At 47.6% G+C, this 12706-nt stretch overlaps 1 protein-coding gene across 2 annotated transcripts; it reads right to left on the bottom strand.

Moving 5' to 3' along the window:
• Positions 1-1096: 1096 nt before the first annotated feature.
• On the bottom strand, positions 1097-10816 carry LOC111873672 (Down syndrome cell adhesion molecule-like protein Dscam2). Of its 2 annotated transcripts, XM_023868590.1 has the most exons (4): positions 4544-4607; positions 4361-4508; positions 3176-3293; positions 1097-1705 (listed from the first exon to the last, which is right to left on the bottom strand). In XM_023868590.1, the coding sequence occupies exons 2-4, from the start codon at positions 4461-4463 to the stop codon at positions 1246-1248; spliced, it is 681 nt and encodes a 226-aa protein (XP_023724358.1). In that variant the 5' UTR covers positions 4464-4508; positions 4544-4607; the 3' UTR covers positions 1097-1245. The 2 variants fall into 2 exon arrangements, with proteins under 2 accessions (XP_023724358.1, XP_023724357.1); XM_023868589.1 differs by lacking the exons at positions 4361-4508; positions 4544-4607 and adding an exon at positions 10670-10816.
• Between the last annotated feature and the right edge of the window lie 1890 nt (positions 10817-12706).

Below are 12706 nucleotides of genomic sequence, written 5' to 3'. Positions count from 1 at the left end.
GAGATTGGTAGAAGTGATGGTGAAACGTTAGCCCTATTAGCAGTGGCTTATGGTGAATACGCTATGAAATAATCGAGTGTTTATGAGTGGCACAGGCGGCTCAAGGAAGGGCGAGATGTGCTAGATGGCCCAAGAAGTGGGCAGCCAAACACTCAAAGGCCAGATGCAAATGTGGACCGAAAACGAACCTTGGTGCGCTCAGATCGACGATAAGGTGAGAGTAGTAGCAGAAGAATGTGATATGGTGATAACAATAATAATAATAATAAAGCTACTATCCCTGTAACAGGCCGTGGAGGCCCAGAAGGTTGTGAGATGTTGAGGCTCCACATTTTCTGGACAGTCTGTTCACAGATGGCTGTGAGTTTGTCAGCCTTACGCGCCGGCTGCCCTTTACCCCCGGGACTTTTTTGGTACTCATTTCTGTTAGAAACTGAGCCGACTCCAGGGCCATAGTGCGGCTGGAAGGTTTAGATAAATTGGAAAAGTCCACTTCATGGGGAATCTAACCTGCGACCTTCCGGCTTGTAGCACAGTGCCCCAGAGGAGGCGAAGTGTTCACGGAGAAGCACTGCAGCACCAAGAAGGCGCAAGCTACGAGAGACTAGACCCTGTTGCACTGTGTATACACACACTTCCGTCTCCCTTGCAACTCACTCTGAAAGTTTTACATTCAAAATTTCAGTTTTCAGAGCTCATAACTCTTCCAGGTTGTATATCTTTGTCACGTCAGGCGCGTTAAATCTGTTTCGGCGAAACTGCTGCAACTCGGTCCTTAATTTTATTTAATCTTAAATTTGATGGAAAATTTACTTATTTTTTTTTGGTGGGGGGGTGTTGGTAACTGGTATACATTTTCTTTCTACGCGTATTCGCGTACGCAGTGCCGTGTATACTTGGTGTGTGAACTGTGACAAATAAAGACATAAAACCTGGAAAATTTCAATTTTGAATTTTAGAATTTTGTGGGCAAGAGGTAGGGGCAAGAGGTAGCGTAGTTTGTTGAGGCATTAGCTACAAGCCCTCGGGTTGCGAGTTCGATTCCCGATCAGGTAATTGGTTTCATCAATTGAACTAATCCTTCCAGCAGCACTATGGCCCTGGAGTCAACTCAGCCTCTAACAGAAATGAGTACCAGGAATCTTTCTGGAGGTAAAGGGAGGCCGGCGCATATGGCTGATAACGTCGACGCCTCAGAAACCTATGAGCCTCCACGGTCCGCTACAGGGATAGTTTAATGCGATTTCAGCAGTGCGGTGACTCACCTCCCAATCGCAGCTGCACAGAGCTCTGCGCGCTGTCGTCCTCACTGCGTACCAGACACTGGTACATGCCAGCGTCCTCCCTCTGCACCTTCTCGAGGACGAGAGCCTCCCCTCCAGGACCAACGACGTGTCCATCCTTCAGCCAGGTTCGCGTGGCAGGAAGGTGAGGGGAGGACCCACTGACGTGGCAAGTGAGTGTTGCTTTGCCTCCTACATCCACGGTGAGCTGCCCCGATGGTTGTATGACAACGTTTAGAGGCGACGTGACGTGTAGGACGACGTCCATGCGTTCCACCCCTGCGGTGTTGTTGGCCACACATACCCACCGCCCAGCGTCACTCTCCACAACGTGCTGGATAATCAGGCATTCCCCTGCTCTGTATATGCGGTCGTCTGCTTCTGCAAGGGCGCGCAGCTGGTGATGGTCTTGGCGAAACCACCTGCAATACAGAGTGACTGGCTTCAGAATCCTCGAGTTGCATGGCCATGACTTTTGTTCTCTCTCCTACATGTACGTGTTTAGAAATGGGGCCTCCTTTTCGACTAGGGATGGGGTACCTGTTTCGAAATGGGGCCTCCTCTTGGACAGAAGAGAGGGGTACGTGTTCCGAAATGGGGTCTCATATTTGACTAGGGGAGAGGTCGGTATTTCTATGTAGGCGCTACGTTTGTTGAGCCGCAGTTTCAGCACGAGTATATCCGCGCTGTCACGGCGTCCAGGTCACTGTGGGCTCTGTGTCACTGCACTGCACTGCACTGTACAGGGGTCGGTCTCTCTATGTAGGCGCTGCGTTTGTTGCACCGCAGTTTCGGCACCAGTATATCCGCGCTGTCACGGCGTCCAGGTCACTGTGGGCTCTGTGTCACTGCACTGCACTGTACAGGGGCCGGCCTCTCTATGTAGGCGCTACGTTTGTTGCACCGCAGTATCAGCACGAATATATCCGCGCTGTCACGGCGTCCAGGTCACTATGGACTCTGTGTCACTAAGTAACATTTATATAAGGTATACAGAAGTCTGCCGGCCAGGGTAGCCGAGCGGTCTAAGTCATGTACTGTCTTCGTTCGCTCAAAGGCCGGGATCTTGGGTTCCAGTCCCACACAAGGCATGGATGTTTGGTGTATTATGCGTTTATTCTGTGTTTGTGTTGGCCTGTGTGTAGGTAGCGGACTTGTGACAAGCTCATCACCCGTCCAAGGAGTCCTACCGTCTGTAAAAATTGTCAATGAAACTGAGAAATCAGTCCTGCGCTCCAAAGTGGGAGCGAAGAGGAAGAAAAATATACAGAGGTTTCCTGTCAACCTGTGCATCAGGTTACGGAACTACTCTGGAACTGCAGTTAGTCAGCTGAACGGTCGTGGGCCTGACCGCCGCCAAGTTTAAGGCTCTTATACTTCCTGTGCCTCGCCTCTCCTTGTCCACTTGCAGGAACATTTGGATTTGCGTAGTTTATGATTACGTCTGCCTCTGTCCTGCATAATTTAGTTATGTAGTTATAAACGTAAGGAATTTTGAATGCCACGTACAATTCGCGGACTGGTGTGCACGTGTCAAGTTTTCCGATAGTGCGAAGAACTCGGTTCTGCGGTCGGTCGGAGGTTATTTATTTTGCCGTCCGTGTTTGGGTATTAAAGGGACAAGAGTAATACGACAAACAGAGGTCAACGCGTGTGACAGACGGACGATAAAATGTCGGACGTTTCTAACGGCGCTGCGTTCTCAAACCAAACGTTTCGTCCTCCCTCCGAGTTGATTCTTTTTGTCCTTTAGTACTATTTTTGCTTCATTAATCCTGATTTATTGGTTAACCAGGATCATCTCCGCCTCCCAATGGCGTGGATTTACTGTACATAACACAACGGAGTGCAACCATTCTGTCTGTTTAAGTCACACACGATGCAACACTGACCTGATTGCAGGTGGGGGGTTCCCCTCGACGTAACACGGCAGCACGGCTGTCTGGTCCTTGCGAACCTGCATGGAGGCTTGCTTCTCCAACGGCCGCGGGGCAGACGCGACGGGGGGATCTGTTCCAGAAATCAAACAGTAACAATCACTCAGTTCAGTTCTTCACTTATTTACGTGATGGGCAAACAGTCAGTGGCCAGTTACACAACGACCACAAAATTAGCTACTATACAACAGCGTTGCTGAGTAATGGTTCATAAACAGCAACAGAGGGATGGTGCTTTCTGTACTGTCCGTGCCGATGGCCGCGTACGCAACAATGGACTATGTCATGCCACCGCTAAGCACCAAGCGCAGTTTTCTGTGCGGTCCGTGCCGATAAGTTACAAGGAGAACGGTCAGGAATTAGTCAGTAGAGTGGGGTCAGTTGGCTGGTGACGGTCTGAGTTGGTTAGATAACCGCTGGGGCTGTTGTTTTGAGCTGCTGATGTGAGAAGCTTGTAGTTCGGAAACCCAGAGTGAGGGGAACGTGTGTTTTGTTTTCACGAGTGTGTTCAGTTGGTTGGAAATTATTTCGCTACTAAAATCATTTTTAACAGCTTCAAGACCACACCTCAACCTGCACATAAATGCCAGATGTGAAGTTCAGCCCATCTAAGGGCCAGGTCTGTCACAATGATCCGGCCAATTGTAAATCTTAACAGAAATGGACGTTCGGTAGTGTGGCCGTGGAACCCCTGAATACAAACGGCCACAAATATGAGATATGCCTTCACTGCAGGCTCCTTCGGCGCTCACATCTGAAGTAACCCGTCACACTGCTAGGGAAAGTCCCGCACAGCGAGCACTGCTGGCCCCAGAATAGCACAATTCACGTAGACGCTGACACATTGGCAAAAAGCACACGGTCCCTTCACTTTCCTTCAAAATTAACATTTTGGGGGTAAAGCGGCTGGGGCTTGAAGCTAACCGCTCGCCTCGAGCTAGTGCCCAGTCGAAAAAGTGTGGGTCTATAAATCCACTCTCCCGTACGAGTTCATGGCATAGTGTTTAATTAATTAAGCACAGGGACAACTTTACTTTATATACAATGGGTAAGAATGCTTGGACAGGGGGGGCGGGGCGCCCGTCGCAAAGGCGCTGCAGAACAGCACAAGACAGAATAAATCCATACACGCATCCATACCTGGAGTGGGATTCGAACCCACGATCCCAGCGTTCGAGGAGGCGAAGACAGTTCCTGCCTCAGACAGCGCGGCCGGCCACTGACATCCGCTCACCAAGCTCATGCCCGAATGATATTTCGTTTCTTTGTAGGAATTCAATTCCGCTAAGTTATGGAGGCATGCTGGGCATGCGCGCAAAGGCATTAATGTAGAAAATATGCGGACACAAAATTGTGCGGCTTACTTGTGTAACATAATATCTGTAACAGATACCCCGCATGGCGACTGCAGCGTCTCTTGGGCACAGAGACAGCTGAAGTACGGGTTTGTGCAAGCGGACGCGCATGCGTACTGAATGCGGAGCAACTGTCTTGTTAACGGATGTATTAATATTGCCGTTGTTATAATTGCAGTTATCTGTATTCTAATGACGCGCACTGCACCTCACCTCGTCACTACCTTTATCGAGATAAACACGACATTTACTTAGGGGCCTCACACAGATTACCAGGTCTAAACAGTCTACTGCGCACTTACACCAAGAACCCCAGATGTAGAACTTAACCAAAATGCGACGAAGTTTCCGTAACTGAAATACTGTCACGTGATCAGTGACGACAAAAGTGGTTTGGATTTCCAGCCTAATTCACTGAAATATTAAATAACTCGTAACTACAAAAACTACGACAGTCTCGCCGAGTTACACACTTCAAAGGTCACTGTAACTATAGCACTAGCCGTTGCTTGGTAGCGGATTCGAACGGCTGACATTCCCCTTCCTCGAGTACCCGAACTGTGCCCTACCTCAGCTACCAGCTTCTCATCTCTCACAATTGCAACTCTCAAATGACTCAACATAAAAAAAAAATATGTTACGACTGATGGAAATTCGGCCAGCACGCCTTGGTGTCAAGCCCCCAACTGGGGCCCAGGACCAGACTTTTATTACTGTCAGACATTTGGGGGTTCGTTGACGTGGGGCGCTCTCACTGACGACAGGACGGGTCTGCCATTTACAATTGCTCCTGGTCCTAGCCAGCGCAGTCATTCTCGGATCCGAGTCCCTCGGGACTCATGACCATATTTTGCTGTCTCAGATTCAAGACTCCCCCAGCCTGGAGACCAGGTCCCTGCATTTTATATCCCCAGGAACAAGGTGGTCCAGTTATACCCCCAGCTACTGGGTTTCCTTTTCATGCCCCCCTACGCTTCGCAGGGCTACGGTGGAGGTATTCGAACCCACCTCCACACTGGGGTTTTCCAACCAATAACTCAAAGTCAAAGTCAAAGTCACATAGCGACTCATGGTCAGTCAGCAAGTCTTGGTTTCGAGCCCCATCTGGGTCTCATGGCCAGATATTTATTACTGTTTGACTGTTACGGTCTTGATTTTTGTGGGGCGCCCTCTCTGACGAGAGGACGGGTCTGTCTTTTGTGTATGCTGCTGGCCTTGCCAGCGCAGTCTTTCTCGGTTCCGAGTCCCTTGGTACTTGTGACCATATTTTACTGTTTCAGATATGAGACTTTCCTTTTCGTCGCCTCCTACGACTCGCAGGGTCACGGTGGAGGTATTCAACCTCGCCTCCACATGGGTACAACCAACAACTGAACTAGTAGTCCTCGTTCTATAGCCCCGAAACGGACCGCACAGAAAATGTCTCTTCCATTACTGCATGTTCTCCCATTGCCGGCGAAAACGTGTTCACATAGCTGCTTCCTAGTAATGGCTGTTGTACTGTCGCCTGTTTACAAAGCTATCCCTGGCACAGTCTGTCCACAGATCCCTTTTCATTATCATTTACGTGTGGGTGACGAAAGTGGCGGTTATTCTAGCGAGAATTTGAAATTACTACCTTTCCTGATTATCGCGTCCTCACCTCGTGGAAACAAACTAATATGGTTAAGAGGAAGGGACAAACAATGAAATTCCTGCAAGTATTCTCCCAGTCGCTTCACCTGTGTTCATTGTTCTAGGGCTCAAGTTACGGACACAGAGGAACGAGGAAAATGACGGCTTCTCTAATTCTCCTTCTTTGCTTTAATAAGAGAGGGCGGTGAGATATTCTGAACGTGCCCCAGAAGTTACAACTAACTCCACGTAACGGGGGTTTATTGAGAAGACAACAGTCACATGCCTAGTCAACGCATTCCCCATTTTCGACGGCACTCAAAGACTCGATGCAGTTTCTCGGGTCAGATGTGTCCCTTCACATCGCCTCACAGCTGCCCCTTAACATCAGCAACCTCATATCTACGTTTTGTTCCTGCCTTCAGTTTGAAGCCTGACAGCTAGAATAAGGGAAGCAGAAAAACGGCCACTGCTAGACAATACCTGAGCCATTGCTAAGCAGCGCCCGTCCGCGGTGGGTTTTTCTTTGGCGGTTCGCGCCGAGGGATATGGGACTGCGACTGCAGAGTTTCAGTTGCAAAAATTGTCCGCGGTCGTGATCCTCAGGGGCTTGGCGCCAAAATGAAATGATTAGCGACAGACCGTCAGGCGTAAAGTAACTTTGGCTTCAGCTTTGAGTATTTCGGTTTCCGCGTGGAGGCGGGTTCGAATACATCCACCGTAGCCCTGCGAGACGTAGGAGGTCACGAAAAGGAAACCCAGTGCCTGGGGGTATAACTGAGCCACCCTGTTCCTGGAGGGCTCTCGAATCTGAGACAGTAAAATATGGTCATGGGTCCCCCGGGACTCGGACCCGAGAATGACTGCGCTCGCGAGGACCAGCAGCAAGTAAACAACATACCTGCCCTCACGTTAGAGAGGGCCCAAAGTTAAGTAACCCGCACTGTGTGGCAGTGTGGCAGGCCCTAGATGGGCGCTTGACACCGAGACAGACTGGCCGAGTGACCGTCTGTCATAACATGACTGCTACTCTGGTTACTTCGGTTGCGTCATTTGAGAGTTACAGGTGTGAGAAGTGAGAAGCTGGTAGCTAAGGCCGGGGACAGTTCAGAAACCCACAGGAAGGGGAACGTCTGCAGTTGGAAGCCGTTACCAAACAATGACTTCTGAGGATTAAGAAGGCATTACGCGTGCTGTAGTTGCAGTGATCTTTGAAATGTGCAATTCAGTGAGACAGTCGTAATTACTTGTGGTTACGAGTTGTTTAAGAGTTCAGTACATCCTATTATCCATCCAAACCCCCTGTAAAATAACTCAATCACGTGACAGTATTTCGCTCCTGTTTGCTACTGACCTTGCATCTTGAACACCCGCAGTCATGTAATCATTACAACCTGGCCTTCCGTATAGCACATGAGCATATTCGAGTAACCGGACTGACTGCATTTTTGTCGATATGAAAACACGCTCTATCAGAGGGGGAAGTTGAAAGATGCATGTAAACAGCACATGTTATGTTCCTTTCTCTGTCTCTGATTTGGTGCCGGCTGGTCAGTCCCGTCTTATCCCCACGTGGCGGGAAGGAAAGCTCTCCTCCAAGCAGTTTGCTCTGCCCGTATGTATACAAGCCCTCAATACACCGCTATGTCCGCGGCAATATGACAAGATTGCAACAGCTGACTTCATGATATGCAATAGCACATGAAGAGTTTTTAACCCTATTTTATTCCAAAACTTTCGTTTTCTTTTTGATAAGTTTATAATTCAGTGTATTTTATAATGTAACAGTTATCAAGTGGTGTGTACCGTTATGCTGTTGTGTTGCGACGGACTCAAATAAACAATTGTATATAGTACCACAACAGGATGCACGAAATAAAAAGTATAAGTGCATCGGTGTTGGTGGAGATGTCGGGAAATAAGTGTTAACTTTCCAGGTTCGAATATCACATGTTTCGCGTTTTATGTCCATTTGTGACCTATTTACTGACTTTCCCTCTTATAAAAAAGTAAAGTAAAGCTATCCCTGTAACAGGCCAGGAAGGCCCAGAGGGTTGTGAGACGTTGAGGGTCCCACATTATCTAGACAATCGGCTCAAAGATGGCGGTAAGGTTGTCAGCCTTACGCGCCGGCCGCGCTTTACTCCCCAGGAAAATTATTTAATTAATTCCTGGTACCCATTTCTGTTACAGGCTAAGTCAACCCCAGGGCCATAGTGCGGCTGGAAGGATTAGGTCAAATGAAAAAAATCCAATGAGCTCATCGGGACTTGAACCCGCGACCTTCCGGCTTGTAGCATAGCCCCTCAACCAACTACGTTACCCTTCTTATATGGAAAGTAAATTAGAAACATTCTTACCGATTGGTACACGAGCGAAATAGGGGCAATATCAGATGAGACAGCCATCGGAATGAGAGGCGGATACACCTCAGGAGCCAGCATTTTATAAGCTTCGAATTCCAATATTTACTCTCAGTTATCTCAATGCCGTTTCATGGAGCAACCTAGACGTACAGACGGATGCTGTTTGTACTAATGCAGGCCCCTATCCTATACAAAGCATCGTAAGAGGACGAACTTGTACAAAGTTTTGCTCGCTACAGAGACACATCACGGGCCAGGCGATAGCAACTCGGTCCGGACTTCGAAACTTACTTTCTGTGCGCCTAACTTTGGGGAGGAAACTGATACCCCGGCTATTTCAACCGATCAATCGGCTCTGAAGAAGAGTCAGCCTGCTTCCATATGAACAGTGGCTGCAGACGCTAAACCCCACCTCGTCTCTGCAAAGTATCTGAAGCCACTTTGTTCGGTGTCTCTCTCACAAACGGACACTCACAGCATTGCAGTAATTGATTAGCTAAACATGTAGCATGCGTAAGAAGGTGAGAATGCATAGAATACTCTACACTGAATCCCTGAAATTAATGGACCGCCTGGGGGAATTCGGTGTAGGTCTAGAAATTACATTAGAAGAAGTTCGGGGAAGAATTAATCGTCTACTTTTCTTTGATACGACATGGACCACACAGAAAAAGAAAAAACTCGGGACACACAAGACATACACAGAGTAAAGCAATCTCATAAGCGTCCTAACGAAAATTAGGAGTGGCGTACGGAGAGAAAACAATTTCGACTTCTCAGTTTTCCTATTTCCAGTACTTTTTAGTGTACTGATTTTCAGTATCACTGCGTATAAGAAGTCAGTTACATTTTCCGAAGAATATCTGCAACCTCCTCCATAAGCACTGTTCCAGTACGCACTTCCTTCTGAAATAAGGATTTTTTTGTGTGTCTCCGTTTATTTGTACAATCCGTCCATATTAAGGACTAAGTACATCTTATGAAATACTTAATCTATGACTTAAATACTAAGAAAGAACGTGTCGGGAAGAGTAGTGCTCCAGTGAGCATTCTCTTGGAATCTCTTTCGAGTGTGACTGTTACTGTATGTATTGCATTTATGTGAGGCGCGTCGTTAGGTCGGTTGGCTTATGCCTTTTCAGTCTTCTGGGCTCGTCTGCGTCGTTTGATACGTAATGTGGTTGCCAGTTCACTTGGGTGTGCTGTGATCTTGTCTTTATATTTACGGCTGATGTTTGTGGCTTCAACCCGTACTGCGGCTATGCCTAAATCGGCATGTAGCAATCTGTTTGGGACGTACCGCGTGCACTGACTATGGCGCGAAGTACTTTATTTTGAAGTCTCTGCAACATCTCTGTGTTGGATGTACTTGCAGTTCCCCATAATGGTGCGCCGTAAGTCCAAATAGGCTTCAGTATTGTCTTGTATACTAGGAGTTTATTTTCGGTAGACAGTTCTGACTTTCTGCCAATCAGACAATACATCTGACTAAATTTAATGTCCACTTGTTTTCTTTTGGCGAGAATATGTGTGCGCCAGTTCAACCGCTTGTCCAGGTGAAGGCCTAAGTATTTGATTGATTCCTCTTGTGATATGCATGTTCCGTTTAATAGTACCGGGGGCAGCTTCCGTGTCTCAAAGCGAAGGCGATGTGCGCGGATTTAGTTTCGTTGGTCTTAATTCTCCAGCGCTGTAGCCATTCTTCGAGTTGGTCTAAGTGCGTTCGCAGTATCCGGGATGCTTCATGAGACGCTAGTATTGTTGTGTCGTCGGCATAGGTGGCAAGCATTGTTTGTCCGGTTTCTGGCAAGTCAGCCGTATATATGGAGTATAGCACAGGTCCTAGGATACTTCCCTGTGGAACTCCGGATAAGACAGGGTATAATTCGTTATAGACTTCGTCGTATTTAACTAAAGAAGTTCTGTCGGTAAGATAGGACTTTAACAGAGAACACATTGGGTGTGGAAGAACGCACTTAAGTTAAATTAGGTTACGGCCCCAACCCGCTGTACCATTCTGGAGTGTTCTAAAGGCACTGCCGAGTTCCCCAAGTTTCCGACTTGACGAAGTAGTGCTAGTAGCAAGAGCTGAGAGCGCATGCCCAGTGGCTTACCTGTCACGGAGAACTTTGCTCGGCCACCACTCAGCAGGGTGGTCCCTGTCAGCCTGTTGACAGCCCGACACTGGTAGCTGCGGAACTTATCCTCGTCATCCACTCGTCGGATGAGCAGCTCCCCAGACGGCAGCATGTGGTACTTCCCCTCTGCGCACACAACACATGTGACGTTTAAATACTTCGACAGGATTGCATATTACGAAGGCACTACTAATATGCGTATATTTCTCTAGGGCTTTAGGGCTTCACACTGCTGCAAAAACAAAGTATCTCATTTTCCTCAGTGTGACTGACCTAAGTGCATAAAATAAACAATTACTGATTTCCTGGACGTTATCAAGCGCCCTGCTTTTTACTAAAAACTTCTTAGGTATTGCATCCCGCCTCCGTCTCCAGGTAAAAAGCCTATTAAATCGGGCCAAATTGATACAGCTAGTTCCTAAAAGGGGGCATCAGCACAGCAGAAAAATTCTGCTGGACTTCGCCAGCACAGTTGGGCTCGAAATCTCTATTTGTTCCAAGAACTGAGTTGCAGTTCGAAGAAAACAGGACACTACAACCAACAGAAGGCAGGAAGAATAAAGCAAACACAACATAAACGGTCTGCAAGAGTTCAGACAAAAACTATAAATGCCACACGAATGAGATCTTGCAGATCTTGCTCGAAATTGAGTGTCAGTAGCCAGTAGTGGCCAAACGTGGCTAGTAGTCAATGGCCAGGAGTAACTGGCATAAGGATCTATGAAACAGTCGGCAGCAGGTAGGAACGTGAACACGGAAGCTGAGGAATCTGGATTATTGGCAGCCGTTGCCAGGCAATCGTCCAGTGAAAACATAGAAGGTTGTATGAATGCTGCAGTACAGTGAATTGTTAAGGTGTTAATCAGTGAAACTATCGTAGTTACTCGTAGCTACGGTTTCTAAGGTTCCAATAAACTGGATGACGCAACCAGCCCCCGTCTCTAGTCACTCAACAAGTGGCTATATAACTGTATTCATCCTCTCAACAATTTGTAGTTTCTGAAGTTCTCACACCGGTTCCGGCATATAAAGCCGTGTAGTCCGTATAAAGTCAACTGACATTTCGAAGGAACACATCGCCTCCATCTTCAGGGTCGAAGAATAAGCTAAGCAAGGCAAAAAATGGGGCTATTGATCGGCACATGTTGCAGATGGCTCTGTAGGCCACTGGAGTTTACACTGGTTTCTTGCTTGGCTTACTCTTGGACCCTGAAGATAGAGGCGACATGTACCTTCGAAACATCGGTTAGCTTTCAACGAACTACATGGCGTTATACAGAAACACTTTATTCAGCTACGAGCACAGTGCGTATGCATTTCCAGTAAGTGTTATGGTGACGAGAGATATGACATCAGTGCATCAGTGAACACAGTATCATAATCAGGAGACCGGAGGGGGGGGGGTGTCTATAAGTCTTGTTTGCTTTGTTCTGGGCTTCAGTTCTAATTCTGTTACTGGCTGCGTTTTGTTCCTGGCCCGCGCACAAGTTCCCTTCAATAGAACGTAGCACGTGCCGATCTGAGGAACTGAAACACTTTTTTGATTCCAGTCATTCAGAAGAGTAACTCGCATCGGTACAAACAGAATACAAAAACACTTGCGACTCCATGTCCCAGAAGGGAATTCACGCAACTCCCACAGCCATGAGATAGAAAGTTTAGTAATCGTGCAGAAAATAGACCTTGAAATTGTAAGGCTCCTGTTCGTTTCAATTTCCCTTGGGATCGAGAAGTGAGTCGTGTTTCGCAAAGCCTTCCTGTCACTGCAATAGGCTTACATACCTGTCCGGCAGGGAGATCACCTATTCGATTCCCGATTGGGGTATGTTGTTTGCTGCATTTTCTGTGCGTTTTCTCTGGTGGCACAGGTCTTATGAGAATCTGTGCCTTCCATAACAATTCCTACATTTTCTTACTTAATGAGGTAAGGTAAAGATGGTGAAGCTATCCCTGCAACGGGCAGTCGAGGCTCACACATTTTCTAGACAATCGGCTCGCAAATGGCGGTAATGT

This window comes from Cryptotermes secundus, unplaced genomic scaffold (assembly GCF_002891405.2).
Source record: "Cryptotermes secundus unplaced genomic scaffold, Csec_1.0 scaffold1462, whole genome shotgun sequence".
Taxonomy (NCBI): Eukaryota; Metazoa; Arthropoda; class Insecta; order Blattodea; family Kalotermitidae; genus Cryptotermes; species Cryptotermes secundus.
Note: the sequence above shows the minus strand (reverse complement) of the source record. Positions and strands in the feature narration are given on the sequence as shown.